Here is a 17571-nt window from a genome sequence, read left to right as displayed (position 1 = left end):
GGATCGTTTTACAACATGTAATATTCGTAACGAATAAAAAAAATGATGTTTTGTATTTTAAAAAATAAAACCTATTCTCGGAAATGATCGTGGAAATGATTCGGCCTTCCTTTGCTATCATCAAAAACTACAACTTGCCGCACAGCCGTTACGTTCATAGTCATACATATCTATGGTTACGTTCCCCCCTATTTAACGTGGACCAATCAGATCTATGCTTACTTACACGACTGACCACTCGTGTGTACTCGTTGGCACGTGGACCAATCAGCGCTCTCCATTCAAGGGAAAGGGGTGGGACTTACGATCACAGCGATCAGCGCATCACTCGGCGAGCAGCGAGTTGTGTGGATCCAATGAGATCACGCCGCGTTCTGGGCCCAATGTGTTAGAACAAGCCGGTGATTGCAAGAGCAAAATCAAGCAAGCGAGGTGGTCTGGTCAGAGAGCATTGCTGGTTGGTGCGGTCGTATTGCCATCTGTAAGGAATTAGATATTAAGAATCAACACAGACAACTTTTGGTTCAAAATTAGAACAGGATAAGCGTTTCTAAATATTGTTGTTCAGGTGTCAAGAGAGATTTCTCAGTCAACAAGAACCAGTATAAAACTTGATCTGGCAGAAGGTAAGTGCCATGCCATCACTTTCTTTGTTAGAGATGTTTGAGATCTGCTGGGTGTTTGCATATGTTCATAGATTGATATGGTGCATTTAGCAGATCAGCTGCGTTGACTTGCGTTTGAGCCTTTTGGAAAGGTGTTATGTTTACTGCACATTATCAAGAAGTGTAATGACAGTTTGACATGATGCTCAGCACCATTAGGATCAGGCTTACGTCACAGGCTGTGCAACTAGAAGTTTCCTCTTTGCATTTTTGAATCGGCATTGAAAACAGTCAATCGAGGGAGACCTGTGACTGTAAAAAGGAAGCCATTCCAACTTTTGAACATGTATTAAATACTGTTCCCTTGTATTTTTTTTATTTTTTTATATCAACCTTGGTCTCTATTAAGCAGTACTACAAAAGTAATTCCCAATGTTGTTTCTGGAGGCCCTTTAAAAACATTTCAGGTTTTGTGGGTTCTTTACAACAGACAGCGAGAACTGCTCGGTTGAGTCAGGTGTGTTTGATTAGGATGACATCCAGGATGTAACGTTACTGTTGGGGCCTCCAGGAACAGGTTTAAGAGCCACGGCTCTACACTACAGTATTGAGATCCATGCGCTCTCAGGCTTTGTCTCAGTCTGGTGGGAGGGATCCCATCAAATCAGCATGTACTCATCCACACCTGTCACTGGACGACTGTTTCCACCTACACCTCCATATATGGCACTCAGGGTTGTGATGCAATACTGTCAGTTTTAGTAATAATCTTGACTTGATGATTTGAGAACTTGTGGGCTTTTGATAAACTTCCTGGGTTATGGTAAAGACCTGTCACAGTTGAGTCTTTTAACCTACTTTTAGCTGCCTGCTTTTGAACCAGTCTTTCTTCTCTGCAGATCACAATGAGGGAACGGCTGTCATTATGGGCTGTTTTTTGCCTAGTAGTAGCATTCTTGCCTTCTCAAACAGGTAAGTGCCATTTAAAATTACTATAAACTTATATTTTGTGTATGTTTCCAGTGGTGGTAATCCATCAGGATGAATTTAAAGAGTTAGTTAACCCAAAAAATAAAAATTCTATCACTAAATATTCAGCCTCATGTCGTTCCAAACCTGTTAGACCTTCGGCCATCTTCAGAACACAGACATTTTTGAGGAAATCGGAGCGCTTTCTGAACCATTGACTGTGTGTGAACCACACAGACTGGAACGTTATTAGCACTTTCAAGGTCCAGAAAAGTAGTGAAGAAATGGTTAAAAATAGTCCGGGTGACTCTGGTTCAACCTGAATGTGAAGGAAACATGCTTTATTCAACAATCTCTTCAACATCATTCCCCTATTCTGTTGATGTAGTAAACAGTGTAGAGCTTCCAGGTTCTACGTCAGAATGCTGGCTCATTATTGGTCCCCACTGTTCATGTGAGCACCACGACATGCATGTGATGCTGACGCATGAGCTAGCCAATAATGAGTTGCCGTTCTGACTTAGAACCAGGAAGTGCTACCTGGGTGTGGTTCAGAAACCTCAGATTTCATCAAAAATATCTTAATTTGTGTTCTAAAGATGAATGAAGGTCTTACAGGTTTGGAACGACATGAGGCTGAGTAATTAATGACAGAATTTTCATTATTACCCTTTAAGGCAGGACTATTCAAACCTTGCCCTGGAGGACCAATGGAGTTTAGCTCCAACCCTAATCAAACACACCTGAACATGCTAATCAATTTCTTCAGGATCATTAGAAAATCACAGGTGTGTGTGTGTGTGTGTGTTTGATCAGGGTTGGAGCTAAACTCTGCAGCGCATTGGCCCTCCAGGGCAAGGATTGAATAGCCCTGCTTTAAGGCCTGTTCAAACCAAGTACCAGCAGCCATATCACCCTGTAGCCCAAGACTGGTTTCTCACTGAAGCTAAGCAGGGTTGAGCCTGGTCTGTACCTGAATGGGAGACCTCATGGGAAAACGAGGCCAGCAGGGTGCGCTCGCCCTTTGGTCTGTGTGGGTCCTAATACCCCAGTATAGTGATGGGGACACTAAATTGTCAAAAAAAAAAGCACCATCCTTCAGATGAGATGTTAAACCGAGGTTCTGACTCTGTGGTCATTTAAAATCCCAGGATGTCCTTTGGTAAAAGAGGAGGGGTGTAACCCCGGTATCCTGGCCAAATTTGCCCATTGGCCATCATGGTCTCCTACACACCCCCCCGCTCCTGATTGGCTTCATCACTTGGTCTCCTCTCCACCATAGGTTGGTGTGTTTTTGTTCTGGCACAATATGGCTGCCGTCACATCATCCAGGATTAGGTGATGCTGTACATTGGTGGTGATTGAGGAGATTTTCCCCCTTTCTTGTAAAGCGCTTTGAGGACTCAGAAAAGTGCTATATAAATGTAACATGATTATATTTATTATTAAGAAACATAACTAACTATATCATTGTCCATAATATGCTGTTCTTTTAAGCATGTGCTGCAGTTTTATCATTTGCCACTTTAAATGCTCGAGCTCTTAAAAGAAGGATGGATTCTGATTGGCTGTCAATGATTTTATCATTCAGTTGTTCTGAAAATGAGTCCAATGATGTTGTTTCTCTGTGCCGTTATAGTTATGGTGTGGACTGTTATTCTTTCATATTTAAAATGATTTTAAGACTATCTTTATGGTTATTGTCCATGGTGTGAACGATTCATGTAAACATGTATTTTGTCATTACGGGTTTCTTTTCTTCTCCTAGAGTGTAGAATTTCAGCGCTCTGGTATTTTGTGTTGCAGAATCAGTGGCTGTGATGTCTGTGGACTTGGGCAGTGAATGGATGAAAATCGCTATAGTGAAACCCGGTGTGCCAATGGAGATTGTATTAAACAAGTATGTTTTAGAACAGAGTGCAAATTGTCTTGCACCCAAAATCAACAAATACATCTGCAGTTTCAGACAGCAGTTGTGACATTTTGCTTCTTTTTTTTGTGTGCAGGGAGTCCCGGCGGAAAACTCCAGTCGCTGTGTGCTTAAAGGAAAACGAGAGGCTTTTTGGAGACAGTGCTTTAGGAGTGGTAAGTCTTTACGCTTTATATTAACTTCTATAAAAGTCAACATGAAGTGGCATTTGCAGCAGCTTTAGTATAATTTATAGGGCTGGTTTCACAGACATTAGACTAAGTCAGGATTAGGCCTTGGTTCAGAGGTTAGGATATTTAAGTAGCTTTTATAATTGTCGTCATTTACTTGCCCTCAAGTTGTTCCAAACCTGTATGAGTTTCTTTCTTCTGCTGCACACAAAATATATTTTGAAGAATGAGTTCTCAAACAGTTGACGGTAACCATTGACTTCTATAGTAGGGAAATACTATAAAGTCAATTTTCTTCAATATATAAGAACAGAAAGAAATTCATGCTAGTTTGGAACAACTTGAGGGATGAGACTGATGACAGAATTGTCCTTTTTGGGTGAACTATCCCTTTAATGTTAACTTTTTAAATTCCTGATTTATAAATTATCCTCACTGCCATGCCCTCCTTTTGATGTCATTTGGGAAGAAGTTATTACATTTTATCAACCAATTCAACTCTGCGCCCAGCCCGTGGGTCCAATATTGCATCATTCAATCATTCAAAATATGCTGAAGTGGTTAAGTTTTTTTTTTGAATTATTACATAATGTGCACATACACCATCATTCTCAAAAATATTTTTTATATTAGTATAGAAGTCACCAAGGCTACATGTAATTTATTTCTGTGATCAAAGTTGAATTTTCAGCATCATTACTCCAGTCTTCAGTGTCACATGATCCTTCACAAATCATTCTAATATGATTTTATGCTCAAGTAACATTTCTATAAATGTTGAAAGCAATTTGTATTTAAGCATTTATCGGAAAAAAAAAGTTTTCTAACATTGTGTCACTAGATAGAAGTATTAATTTCTTTTAAAAAACTCAAAATAAGACCAGGAACATGGATTCAAAAGTAATAGTCCACTTTGAATTCATGTAAACCAATACAATTCTCAGTAGCATGAGGGGAAAAAGTGACCAGCTCTGACTCTAGCATACTTGAATCATGACAGGCTGTGAAGAACCCCAAGGTGGTTTACAGATTCCTCCAGAGCATTCTGGGTAAGACGGCAGACAACCCGCAGGTGGAGCGGTATCTGAAACACTTCCCTGAGCACCAGCTGCACAGAGATGAGAAAAGAGGAACGGTTTATTTCAAATTCTCAGAGTAAGTACTGAAGCACTTGCAGGAACGTTAGCTGTAACCAATGTGTGTTATATTAACATCAAATCATATCATCCAGAGAGATGCAGTATACTCCAGAGGAACTTTTGGGCATGATTTTGAACTACTCTCGGGTTCTGGCTCAAGACTTTGCAGGTTTGATTGGGATCATTCAGCTGTCATGTTTTTTGCAGGTTGGGATATTTGAACAGACGGATACATTTGATTTGTTTTTCTTCTAACAGAGCAGCCCATAAAAGATGCAGTGATCACAGTGCCAGCCTATTTTAATCAGGCAGAACGCAGGGCTGTCTTGCAGGCTGCCAACATAGCAGGTCTAAAGGTCCTACAGCTTATTAATGATAATACTGCCGTGGCTTTGAACTATGGAGTATTCCGGAGAAAAGACATCAACTCTACTGCCCAGGTACTCCTGAGAAGATTTAAGTGAATTTTATTTATTTGTTCAACCAATGGTGTGAGTGTGTGTGGGTCAGCCAACTGGGAGACCAGAAATTATGATTATGAAATTGATTATTAGATTTGATATTGACTGTTCTTTTGTGTCTTTTATAGAATGTTATGTTTTATGATATGGGATCCGGCAGCACAACAGCCACGATTGTCACATATCAGACAATAAAGACCAAAGAAGCTGGCACCCAGCCACAGCTTCAGATCCGTGGAGTTGGGTTAGTTAATGTTGTCATGTTTTGGCCACATGGCACATTCATATGTGTACGCATTAGGCAAACATCTGACGATCACTTCTTTTTTATATATATATATTCAGGTTTGATCGAACGCTCGGTGGCTTTGAGATTGAGCTGAGGCTCAGAGATCATCTCGCCAAGCTCTTCAACGAACAGAAGAAATCAAAGAAGGATGTGAGGGAGAATCTGCGTGCCATGGCCAAACTCCTTAAAGAGGCTCAGAGACTCAAGACTGTGCTAAGTGCTAATGCTGACCATACGGCACAGGTACTGAAAGTGTTGAAATGAGTGGAACAGGTCCTTTTTTTTTACAGGATTTTTAGTTGGTCAAAATACATTATCAATTTGCAAAAATAAACTGCATTAAATGAAAAATACCCAGAATTCAATTGACCGATGGATGGAACCAGGTTCACGACCTACAGTTATTGTCTTCCTCTTTTTCGATAATCCATTTCGCATGGGTGTACATCACTAAGTAAAATCTGTCACTGCTTTTATTTTATTGTGGCTTAATTTGGGCTGGTCACTATTCAAATATAAGCAAATATGACATTGGTTATGTAAGCGTCCACTGCAGCTTTGGTTTTTTCTCCAAATCTGAATCGCATGATCATCAGGTTTTACACACTTGCGGAGTCCGTGCAGCTCGAGTGCTGCTGTCATTAAAACAATTGGGCAACAAACTAAATACTTAGACATTTCAAATTATGATAACCTAAAGTTCCCCTGTAGTCAGTAATCCTTTCCCTTAAAACTCATCTTTTATCACCAAAATGACATATTGAAATGTTTTCTCCATTAAAAAAATTCATTTATTTAAAATAGCTTGAACGTAACTAAACCCTTGCCTCATTTAGTATACGTCGTTCTATGAATATGCACATTAAGCTGGAGCGAGTGTGTGGAGGCAGGGATAAATTCACTTGTTTACGATCACACATTGATGTGATTGCTGGCGTTTCTGACCACAAACTGCCTTATAACCCCAAATAAAGTCTCAAACACGATGTTTGAAATTGGTTACAACTTAATTGAACTTGTAATAAATTTGCAAAACAAAAGTCATTACTTTTTTTTTATCTCTATTTGCTAGTTTTGGTTAAATGGGTATGTTTATTTCCTTGGCTGTGTGAGGTTTTGTTAGATTGTTTACGTGTAAACAGACAATCTCTGTATGTCTGACTGGATACTTAATGTTTTAGCATAACTCTGTGTTGTGACAATATCTGGGTTTAGTAACGTCTTCATTTTCTTCAGATTGAAGGTCTGATGGATGACATAGACTTCAAGGCGAAAGTGACTCGCTCTGAGTTCGAGGCCCTCTGTGAGGATCTGTTTGACAGAGTACCAGGACCTGTGAAGGAAGCTTTAGCTGCTTCTGAGATGAACATGGTGAGGAGCTAAATTTAAAGGCGTTGGCTTTATATGGGTTTTCTGCAGATCTGTGATTTTATAAATAACCTGAAATATCTTTGTTGTCCAACAGGATGAGATTGAACAGGTTATTTTGGTTGGTGGATCCACTAGAGTGCCCAGGGTGCAGGATGTGCTGCTTAAAGCTGTGGGAAGGTTTGTTGTTGTTTTTCCCTCCATTTCCTGTTGATCCTATAGTAGAAGCCTTTGATTGGCTGTCAATGGAAACGGATGCTATCTGGAGTTGGGTGGTGAAGTTATGACACAAACCAACTAACTAGCCTAACCATGATCCCTTAGTTAGGAGTACAGTACACAGGTGTGGTTCTTCTTTGCACAAAATCAGAAACATTTAAAGGGATGCACACCCAAAAAAAAGTGTTTTTTTTTTATATTAAATTTCAACCACAAAGTCCTTGAATCTTTTTTTGTGATTGTTCACTGAAGTGGTCTAAGACCCTTGGACTTTTGTCACTTGAACCACAATCAACTTTTTAATTTAAAAAAAATCGATTGACTATCAGTTCAAGATGACCTGAGGAAAGGATGAGGTTAATTGAAGTATTCTGAAGAGACATGATTGCTTTATATAACACAGATTTAATTTAGGCTTTTAGTCATAAACATTGATCAGAAAATGTACGTAGAGCGCTGAAACTCAAGCAGCATTGCTTGATTCTCAAGAACCAATGAGTTTCCTTCTCACATGTCTTGCCAGCACATTTGAGCTTTCACAGGAAGAAAATAGGTTTTTAACACATCGACCAAGTACAGCTGAGCTTCCGTTTTCCATTGATCTCTTTTTGAACGTTTTGGATGAATAGACTTTCAATGGAGCTACAGAAATCCCAGATTTTCATCTTCATTTGTGTTGTGAAGATAAACTGAACTCTCATGAGTTTGGAATAAGAGCAATTGAGATCTTTATTTTTAGGTTGAACCCTTATATGATGTATTGCACTTAGCATTGATTAACATCATGAGTAGATGTTTTGAAATTTGGCACAGTGCCAAATTAATTTAGCTTTGTTTGTTCGCTTAATGTTTTTTTTTTACCTCTCCAGAGAGGAACTGAGCAAGAACATCAATGCAGATGAAGCTGCAGCCATGGGCGCCGTCTATCAGGCCGCTGCGCTCAGCAAAGCCTTCAAAGTCAAACCTTTCTTGGTCCGAGATGCAGCTGTGTTTCCCATACAGGTGAGAGGGTGAAGACAGGCCAGGTGTTCTTACATTGGATTTGAATTAATAGTCTTTGCTTAGCCTGAGTTGTCTCATTTAACAGACAAGTAGGGTGCCGTTTTACAGTGCGTGGGCATGTAAGAAGTTCTCAGATGTTTTCTGTCACACTCCTTAGGTCGAGTTCAATCGTGAGGCTGAGGAAGAGGATGGCGTGAAGACCATGAAGCACAACAAGCGCATTCTGTTCCAGAGGATGGCCCCGTATCCCCAGAGGAAAGTCATCACGTTCAATCGTTACACGGATGACTTTGTCTTTAACATCAATTATGGAGACCTCAGCTTTCTCAGTGAACAGGACTTGAAGTATGACACACATTATGTTCATGCTGCGCATTCTGTTTTTCAGAACTATCAGAAGTTAGAAGTTGATATCAAACCTCAATGTCTGTCTGTCTCTCTCTAAGAGTGTTTGGCTCTCAGAATCTGACGACGGTGAAACTGTCTGGAGTGGGCAGCAGCTTTAAGAAACATTCAGATGCTGAATCTAAGGGCATCAAGGCCCATTTCAACATGGATGAAAGCGGAGTGTTACTTCTGGATCGGGTTAGTACTGGATTTTGGTGGCAAACTAGAGCTAGTATTTTCCCACTCTGTTTCTATGGCATTGTACTAGTCCAGTAGATGCTTAAACCTGAACAAACTGAATTCATTTTTATTTATTTTTCATCAGGTGGAGTCAGTGTTTGAGACCATTGTGGAGGAGAAAGAGGAGTCCACACTCACAAGTAAGTGTAAAAAAAAATATATATATATATATTTATAAATGTTGTTGGACTAAAGTCCAATCTATAATAAGGCAGTTTTTATTGCCATTTGAGATTATTTATATAATTTGTTTTAAAGTCTCCTACCAAGGCTGCATTTATTTGATGTAAAATGGTAACGGTATGTTACAATTTAAAATAACTGTTTTCTACTTTAAAAGTAGAAATACTTTTGAGTAGAGAGAGAGTATACTTTAAAATGTAATTGTACAACACAATTACATTCAAAGTATATTAAAAATAACAAATAATTAAGAACTAAAATGAATAGAAACAGTATACTATATTACACAATATTAGTGCTGCCAATACTCCCTAGCTAATTAATAAACATGAGAAAACAATTCATAATGAAAATGGCAACCACCTCCCTATGGCTTCCAAAGGAAGTGTATCTATCTATATATATTTCAGCAACAAAATAAGAAAACAAAAATATTGTCAACTCACAGAAGATGGTGGAAAATGAGAAGTCTTAACAACAAGAGAATATTCGCACTCAAACGGCAGCACCAACCGCTACCACATTAAAGAGCTGACTGTCTGGGCAGGAGAAATTTAATAATTTTTTTGAACATTAATGACCCACAGTGACTGGTTTATTAGGCTGATGTCACTTTAAGCTCTGCCGCTGCCGAACATGACTTGGATCTGACGCTGTTACGCACATCTCATTTACTCATCTCTTTAAGTAGTGTAATATACTATTTTTATTGTAGTTCTTTATTGGTCTTTTATGTGGTGTGGATGTTTATCTGCTCCACTTGTTCACTTTCTTTCTTTTTCTCCAGAGCTTGGAAACACCATTTCCAGCCTGTTCGGGGGTGGCAGCTCCGAGCCAAGTGCAAATGTTTCAGAACCGGTTACGGTAAATCTGCCTGATGTCTGTTTCCATAGAAGATGGACATTTTCTCAAACTTGAGCTTGACATTTAGCTTTTTCATAATGGTCCAGGATGAAGAAGAAGTGCCTCCAGAGACTGGGAAAGATCAGGAACAGTCAGAGAAACAGGAAGAGACTGCCCAGGAGAAACCGGTGATGGAAGAGGGAAAAGAGGGAGAGCCTCAGGCTGAAGAGCAGAAAGACGACAAAGAGGATAAAGCGGAAACTCAGGTGAGAGGATTGACAGTTAATCACCTTTCTGGAGTGGTGCAGAATGATTATGAAACCTCTAGGCTTTCATGAGACTCATTCACTTGTTCCGCCCTGTTATTCTCAGGAGAGTTTTTTTTGAGTTCCCCCTCATGTTTTATTATACTACATGTAATACTGAATGCCTATAGAATAGGGATCTGACGGTGAGAATTTTCCCACCGGTTAATCAACATGTGACAACAGCAGTAATATCGGTAGTGTACTCGCTTGCTTGTATGCCCATGTGGCCGTGTGCATTTTACTTCCGCTTTTTGGAAATTCAATGGGCAGCAACTGCTTGAATGATGGGTCCATTATTATTCTTAATGGAAAAAACACAACAACAAAACCGTACAATGACAAACTCGTTTTGTGGTAATACGTTCTGTTTAATACAAGCAAGATGTCTTTATTAAAGGCACAATATGCAAGATTTTTGGATTAAAATATTCAAAAACCACTAGAAAAATGTTATATTTTGTTGACTTGTTATGTTTTGTTGACCTGCATTTATCCCAAATGTTTCCAAGACTGTTTAAATTATTGTGATTTTTAACCAGGACACGGACCGTGTTCATGTGTCAACTATCAATAACATCATAGACGTGTTACCCTCAATTTATTTAGTAGAAACCATATGATATTTCATTAGACAGGTGAGCAACTGTTTCGATACATTCATCGACACCACGAGTACCATGTTTTACTGTGGCTAACATCGATCAAGCTCACTGCAGTGTGAACAAGTGTCTTGTATTTGTGGCGCGACTGCACAGGGTAGCTTTATAACAACTTTCAACACTCAATGTATCTAATATGATAAAACAGCACTGCGTGACTCCACATACGCATGAGCAGAAGCGCTCGTTTGCAACAGAATAAAAGCTCCGCTCCTCTCGAGCCGTGTCACGCTCATCTCTCATTAGCAATCGCTCCATTTACTTGTTCAGCTCCACCTAAATCTTTAAAACATTAGCTCATCCATGAATATGATTTCTGCCCGAGTCCCATCAGGTTATTTTCGACTGGCTGTAGAGGTGAAGACGACGACTCCCATGATTCTGTCATCAATCAGTGCCTTTTGTTTTGAATTAGCACCCTCTAGTGTTGAAAATTACAGAGACTTTAAATTAGTAGAGGTCACAAAAAGAGAACATTTAAATCTCAAATGTCAGAATATAATTATTCAATTTAAATTTCAACCATGTATTATATTGCAGTTTTATACAGTTTCTTGAACTGAACACACAGGGAGAGACTGAAGCAGAGAAAGCTGAAAAGCCTGAAGAGAAATCAAATGGTGAGAAGGCGGCAGCAGAGGAGGAGGCGGCGGACAAGAAATCCAAACCACAGAAAAAGAGCAAAATATCAGAAGACGTCACTGTGGAGCTTGAGGTGAACGACGTTCTCATTCCCAGCACAGAGGACATTGAAGTGTCCAAAAAGAAGTAAGTGTCTCTTGCTCCTCAGAATTAATTAACGTGGAGAATGAATTAACTGAGAGCGGGAAATGGGACAGACTGTAGTAACTGAAGAATCTCTAAAGAATTACCATGTGTTCCTCCCTCATATCAGGCTGCAGGACCTCACTGACCGCGATTTGGAGAAGCAGGAGAGAGAAAAGACCCTGAACAGCCTGGAGGCTTTTATCTTTGAGACGCAGGTATAATGACGCTCTTTCCCAGTGTTTGAGCAGTGACGGAACTGTCTTTGTCTGTGTCTAAAAGGCTTTATTTGCAGAGCTTTAGGTGAAATTTGTTGTGGGCTTAACCATCTTCCACAATGCTCCTTCATGAAAAAGCTTTATTACAGTGAAATAGATTTACATTTTTAACTCCAATATTTGAATTTCACAAATCCAGTACATTTTATCCTCTCCCCATCTAGGATAAGCTGTTCCAGGATGAGTATCTGGCTGTCGTGACTGAGGAGGAGAAGGAGCAGATCACAGGCAAGCTGAGCGAGGCTTCTAGCTGGATGGATGAGGACGGATATGCCGCTGGAACAAAGGAGCTGAAGGAAAAGCTGTCTGACCTGAGAAAGCTTTGTAAAGCCATGTTCTTCAGAGTGGAGGAGAGGAAGAAATGGCCTGACAGACTGGCAGCTCTCAACGGCCTGCTCAACCACTCCACCATCTTCCTCAAGTGAGTGATGCTACATCACTTATTTATTTAAAAAAAAATTTAAATTAAATGCATTTTTTTTTTTTTACAATTTTATTTCTAAAAGTGCAGTAAATACTTAGATTGAAAACGGTATACTTTACATTTTATTTAAATAACTAATTATTTTTTTTATTATTTAAATGCATTTTTTTTAAATACATTTATTTTCTAATGTATTTTTAAGTAAATAATTGTAGTATTGTCAAATAACCTATTTACATTTGTTTTATTAATTTAAATGTACATATCTAAATATTTACCTAAAATATTAATAAAGATGTTTATTGTAAGAAATTGTAAAAAAATAATAAAAAATAATGCATTTTAGAAAATACATGTGATTAGATTACTTGTCTTGTGAACAGTTCAGTTGAGTTCAGTCTGCAGCATGTTCAAATAAAAAAAGAACATGCAACTTAAAAAGTGGAGTTATGTTCACAGGAGCGCTAGACTGATTCCTGAGGGTGACCAGATCTTCACAGAGGTTGAACTGAAGACACTAGAGAGGGTCATCAATGAGACCATGGTATGTAATAGATTTATTTCCCACCATCATTCCCATTTATTTTATCCTTCTGTCGACTTCAAGTGAATATCACACAGTAAACACTTAAATCACATTTTGTTTTTATTGCAGACATGGAAGAACGAGACCGTTGCTGAGCAGGAGAAATTGTCCCCAACAGAGAAACCTGTTCTGCTCTCAAAAGACATTGAAGCTAAGCTTTCCCTCTTAGACAGGGAGGTCAACTACCTGCTGAACAAAGCAAAGTTTGCCAAACCGAAGCCTAAAGATAAGGCTAAAGACAAGAGCAGCAACTCCACAGAGAACAACAAAGCTAACAGCACAGAAGATGCAGAGAAGGTTATTCCTCCCAAGAGCGATGATGGTGAGACACCACCATTTTACAATGAAAAATTACAACACTTTTTTTTTTTTTTTTGGTTAATGTGGAGTAAACCTGTTTTTAAATTGTGCTTTTAGCTGAAAAGGTGAAGCCGGCAGAGGAGCCTCCAACTGAAGAAAAAGAGGAAGACACTATACCTGAACTAAATCCAGCGGATGATACAGGTACATCTCAGTCCATTAACTAGAGCTGCATTATTTATCGCTAAAAGATTCAAACACCCCCACAATCTTTTTCCTAAATGTCAGAGGTTTAATAGACATCTAGCCGAATCCTTGTCAAGTGCGTTCAAAGCGACCGTTAAAAATCTGCATTGGCGCAGTTAGTAGAAAAGAGCTTCACACACAGTCATTTCAACCAGACAGTGTCGTTATTTCCGTTAGAATAATTCAGAGGATCACAGAAGTACTGGGCGAGTATATCAATCAGATGAAGACAATGATGCCTATAGTAGTGACCCAAAGAGTAAATCACTTTATATTATGATTACATTAGGCCACAATTTATCATTTACATAAATTTAAAAAAACACTGAATGGACACATTTACTAAATAAATTCTTTGTGCATCAGACTTGTGACTTTTGCAATGGACTAACCAGTTGACCGATCATCTAAAATGCTGTTTTGGTTGTTCTGAAATTGTCGAAGTGGTTTGGTATAAGATAAGTTTATGTCTGCATGCTGTGAGGCGCAAGTCATTTATATAATTATTATATACGGTTGCTTCTAATACAGCAAATTCCATTTTTCTTACTGCTGTTTAGCGCACATTTTTCAGTGGTGATTGTTGTCTTCGTCTCACTTGATGGAAACAGTGCTGTATTTGCATTTTTTTTAATGCAATATTCAAATTTTTTGCAAAGTTAAAGGTGCACTATGCAACTTTCCGTCCACTAGAGGTTGCCAATTCAAAACAAAGGCTTAGTTTGATGATGCCAAGTTTGAGCGCAGTATCTGGGGACGTGGTCTTCACCTCATAGCCGGTGGAAAATAGGACACGGGCAGAAACATGTTCATGAATGCGGTTATTAACGCTACCGTAGTGTGAAGCATAGCAGGACCGAGTGTTGTGGAGCTGAGCACGGCTGCTGGAGCGGTTTATTACACAAACGCCCACCTTGTGAGAAATGGGACTTTTATTATGAGGGGGGATGGGCACCTGCACTATTTCCTCTTTTCCAGTCATTGGTATGAGGCGATGCAGTTCCTTTTATCATATTAGATACATTTAAGTGTGTTTAAAATATGACGTTAGTCTGTGCGTTCGAGCGGTGGCTGCTGTGACTTGTTCACAACACTAAGAGTAAAGCGCTTCTGCAGAATGAAACCGAGGGTAACGCAGATATGCAATTGACCGTCCTGGGTCATTGGTTAAAACGGCAATTTTCTCACAAATTACAAATAGATGGAAACATTTGGGATATTATTTTACTGCAAAAATACTACATAGTGCACCTTTAAATTCACAACTTTGAATGGAAACATATCCAGTAATAAAAGTAGTGATGTTTTTTAATTGAGCAAGTATATTCAAAAAAAAATTGTTATACAGCAATTAACATTATCAGAACCTTTAATAAATTGCATGTTAACTTTTAGTTCTACACACAATCGTGGGACAAATGATCACTTTTTAACAGAATCGTGATGATCAGTTTATCCAAAATCATGCCTCTACCTTTTAACATCCAGGAAAATAATTTCATCATGCTTCATTGCATGCTCTATGACCTAAAATATATGTTTAGTATCTTTAATATATTGGTTCATTGTATGCTAATATTCAAACTTGCTTTGTTTTTCTTTTTGCAGAGTCAACAGAGAGCAGTAAATCAGAAAACCATATAGGGGATGAATTATAACATCTGGAGATCTTAAAGGGTTTTTTGTTATTTATTGACTATCAAGTTTCTTTTTCTTTTTTTTTCTGCCCCACTCCTCGACAAATTGGAACAGCTTGAAATTGACTGTTCATGAGTACTTCATGTTCACTGACCCTGAGCCAAAAGAAAATCCCAAACCCAACTCAAGGCTGTGCTCCTTCCATCCACATTTAATTTAGCTTCTTAATCTATGAATTATTGATCTTCTCCCTCTCAGAAACAAGAAAATTAAAAATGGCATGTTTGACCCAAGTAAACATGCTGTCCTTTTTATTAACTGTAAATGGAAGTAATTTATGCAGCCCAGCTGATGTTCCTCTCGTCTCAAGACACCTTTGCGTCCAAATATTGAGGAAATGAGAAGTTCCTGCTGAATTGTTGCGTAACGGCTTAACTGTCTTGTTTTCTGCTAGTTTACCTTTCTCCATGTATCCCATTACCAAAACTATCCGTTCATGCCTGTGAGCATCTATGCCAAACATGTTTATGGACATCGGTAGAATTAGTCTGCTGCACTGACATCAGAGGAATTTTACTTGACTGAAAAAGTGGAAGCATTTTTTCCACATCTTCACTGGTTTTGTCATTCACGTGTTTTCATGTGCAAGTCTGTGTGGAAAAGGGAGAGGATTGTTTCCAAACTGTTAATAAAGTCTTTTTTTTAACTGCTTTGTACTGTGTGTAATACTTCTGATTGTAAATGACTAACAAGTCCATCAAGGCGAGTTTTTACAACTGTTACTTTTGCTTTAATCAGGCATTAAATTACAATAACATTAGCAATAACATTACATAGAAAACCCAAAACTGCATATATATAACTGGACCTTGGCATGCAAAAAAAAAGTATGATGACTCTAAACCATTCAGGAGACTGAGGCACAGATCTACTTATAATAATGGTTTGGTGGGATTTTGTTCTTCCTTGTGGCATCATCCACTCATCGTCCCATACCTATCCTCTTTAACTACAGGTCACCTACAGAAGCCATTTCTGTCCGAGAACGGCTTTCACAGTGGCATACAAACCCTGTCAGAGTACAGGAATGGGGTCTCTGTGTGAGAGCTGTCAGTGAAAAAGGGTTGCTTTGGCTACAGTTAACTTGTCCCTGCGGATCTTGTAGACAAGCACAGCCAGCATGATGACACACAGCCCTCCGAATATTCCCGCTGCCACAGAGATGCCCACCACTGTGTCCGCTGGCTTCTGATCCAGCGACGCTGCACAAACATTACAACCACAAAATGAGCTGAGCAAAAGGTTAAGATCTCCAATTCAATTGGCGGTTAGGTTTAAGGGTGGGTTCATGTATTATTTTTCAGTATTTAGTGTCATTGTTACATTGTAATTCTATATTAATTACTAAGCATGTACTTAGGATTAGGTTGAGGGTTTGTTGCATGTAATTATGCATAATTTACTGTTATTACTATGGTAAGTACATGTAACAAGGACACTAAAATAGTGTTACCAAATCTTATATAGTAATTAAAGACCCTTAATATAAAGTGGGACCCATATTTACTCTAATAAATGTCAGAAAGCATGCATACCTGCTGCAACAGGTGCAAACGGCTCTGAAAGAATTACAAGAAAAGAAAATACAAATGAGTTCAACCAACCAAGTCAAAATACATTTCAAAAAATTATCTATGTACATGACAATATATCATCTTTACTGTCATTTATTCATGCATATTGAAATCATGTTAATGTACTGAACTGAATAATGATTTTATTGTCCTCTGTGGAGCTGCTTATGACTGAACTGAATTAATCGTTATATATATTTAAAAAAAAGTGACTTGCATATTGAAATTGACTTGCTCTTACCATCCACTTTGGTGATGATTTGTCTAGAGCTCACCATGGCGACGTCACTCACTGAGGTTCCCTGATCCGACTGGACTGCTCTCCTCTTCTTCACAGGAGTTGTGCAATTCTAAAGCATGTCATAAAACACTTTTTAATACACTACAGTTAGACATGTGGCCCATATTGAGTTTTTTGGTGGTGCATGTTGTCATACGGTTTTGTGTCCATACCTGCCGTAAGGATCTACAGAAAGAGCTTTCACAGAGCCTGGTGGCACAGTGCAGGTAAAAGGTCGAAACCGTCCTGTTTCTGTGCTCTACAAAGCGAAAGGTCTCGAACGAGAAGCGCGCCACCTGCTGTTCTCCATTCACTCCCATTATGGTTTGCAGATCGCGGGTACATCTGAGAATGACAGGATATAATCGGCACTGGGTTCTGCATTATGTAATCAGATTCCAAAAATTAAGTACTTGTAATTGGATTAATTACATTTTTAAAATACTTATAATAAATATACTGTTATGCAGTATTCATAATTTACTGGTTAAATTATGGCCTACAAATCTGATAGTTAGACATTTTAGTCTTTAGACATAAATAGTTTTGATGCAAACTGTTGCGTTTGTTGAGCCAACATAATTTTTTTATAGAGCAGTAACAGACTACTAATCTTAAGTAATCTACACTTATGTGGTTGTGGAATCA

The 17571-nt window shown here is 38.7% G+C and overlaps 2 protein-coding genes across 3 annotated transcripts in view; one reads left to right on the top strand and one right to left on the bottom strand.

Annotated features, from left to right (window-relative positions):
* Positions 1 to 351: 351 nt before the first annotated feature.
* On the top strand, positions 352 to 15713 carry hyou1 (hypoxia up-regulated 1). Of its 2 annotated transcripts, XM_067433069.1 has the most exons (25): positions 374 to 481; positions 569 to 626; positions 1505 to 1577; positions 3381 to 3474; positions 3581 to 3659; positions 4675 to 4829; positions 4906 to 4982; positions 5072 to 5253; positions 5403 to 5518; positions 5620 to 5806; positions 6800 to 6934; positions 7029 to 7111; positions 8020 to 8152; positions 8310 to 8497; positions 8599 to 8737; positions 8865 to 8919; positions 9750 to 9826; positions 9913 to 10071; positions 11344 to 11540; positions 11668 to 11755; positions 11980 to 12236; positions 12699 to 12783; positions 12895 to 13147; positions 13243 to 13329; positions 14980 to 15713. In XM_067433069.1, the coding sequence occupies exons 3-25, from the start codon at positions 1511 to 1513 to the stop codon at positions 15027 to 15029; spliced, it is 2943 nt and encodes a 980-aa protein (XP_067289170.1). In that variant the 5' UTR covers positions 374 to 481; positions 569 to 626; positions 1505 to 1510; the 3' UTR covers positions 15030 to 15713. The 2 variants fall into 2 exon arrangements, with proteins under 2 accessions (XP_067289169.1, XP_067289170.1); XM_067433068.1 differs by having other exon boundaries at positions 352 to 626.
* si:ch73-261i21.5 (zona pellucida-like domain-containing protein 1) overlaps positions 15076 to 17571 on the bottom strand; it is a 24910-nt gene continuing 22414 nt past the window's right edge. The window contains exons 9-12 of the mRNA XM_067433070.1: positions 17097 to 17268; positions 16885 to 16993; positions 16605 to 16628; positions 15076 to 16271 (exon numbers count right to left, since the gene is read on the bottom strand). Coding sequence (XP_067289171.1) covers positions 16120 to 16271; positions 16605 to 16628; positions 16885 to 16993; positions 17097 to 17268 — 457 coding nt within the window. The 3' untranslated portion in view covers positions 15076 to 16119. The remainder of the gene's footprint in view (positions 16272 to 16604; positions 16629 to 16884; positions 16994 to 17096; positions 17269 to 17571) is intronic.

This window comes from Pseudorasbora parva, chromosome 23, assembly GCF_024679245.1.
Source record: "Pseudorasbora parva isolate DD20220531a chromosome 23, ASM2467924v1, whole genome shotgun sequence".
NCBI classification, from domain to species: Eukaryota; Metazoa; Chordata; class Actinopteri; order Cypriniformes; family Gobionidae; genus Pseudorasbora; species Pseudorasbora parva.
The sequence above is the reverse complement of the archived record's forward strand: the minus strand, read 5'-3'. Positions and strand labels throughout refer to the sequence as shown.

Bases quoted from the DNA above. Each gene is read 5' to 3' on its own strand.
- hyou1 (XM_067433068.1), top strand. From the start codon at position 1,511: ATGAGGGAACGGCTGTCATTATGGGCTGTTTTTTGCCTAGTAGTAGCA. The intron at 5,807-6,799 runs GTACTGAAAGTG...CATTTTCTTCAG, and splicing joins ATGCTGACCATACGGCACAG to ATTGAAGGTCTGATGGATGA. The intron at 7,112-8,019 runs GTTTGTTGTTGT...TTACCTCTCCAG, and splicing joins CTGCTTAAAGCTGTGGGAAG to AGAGGAACTGAGCAAGAACA.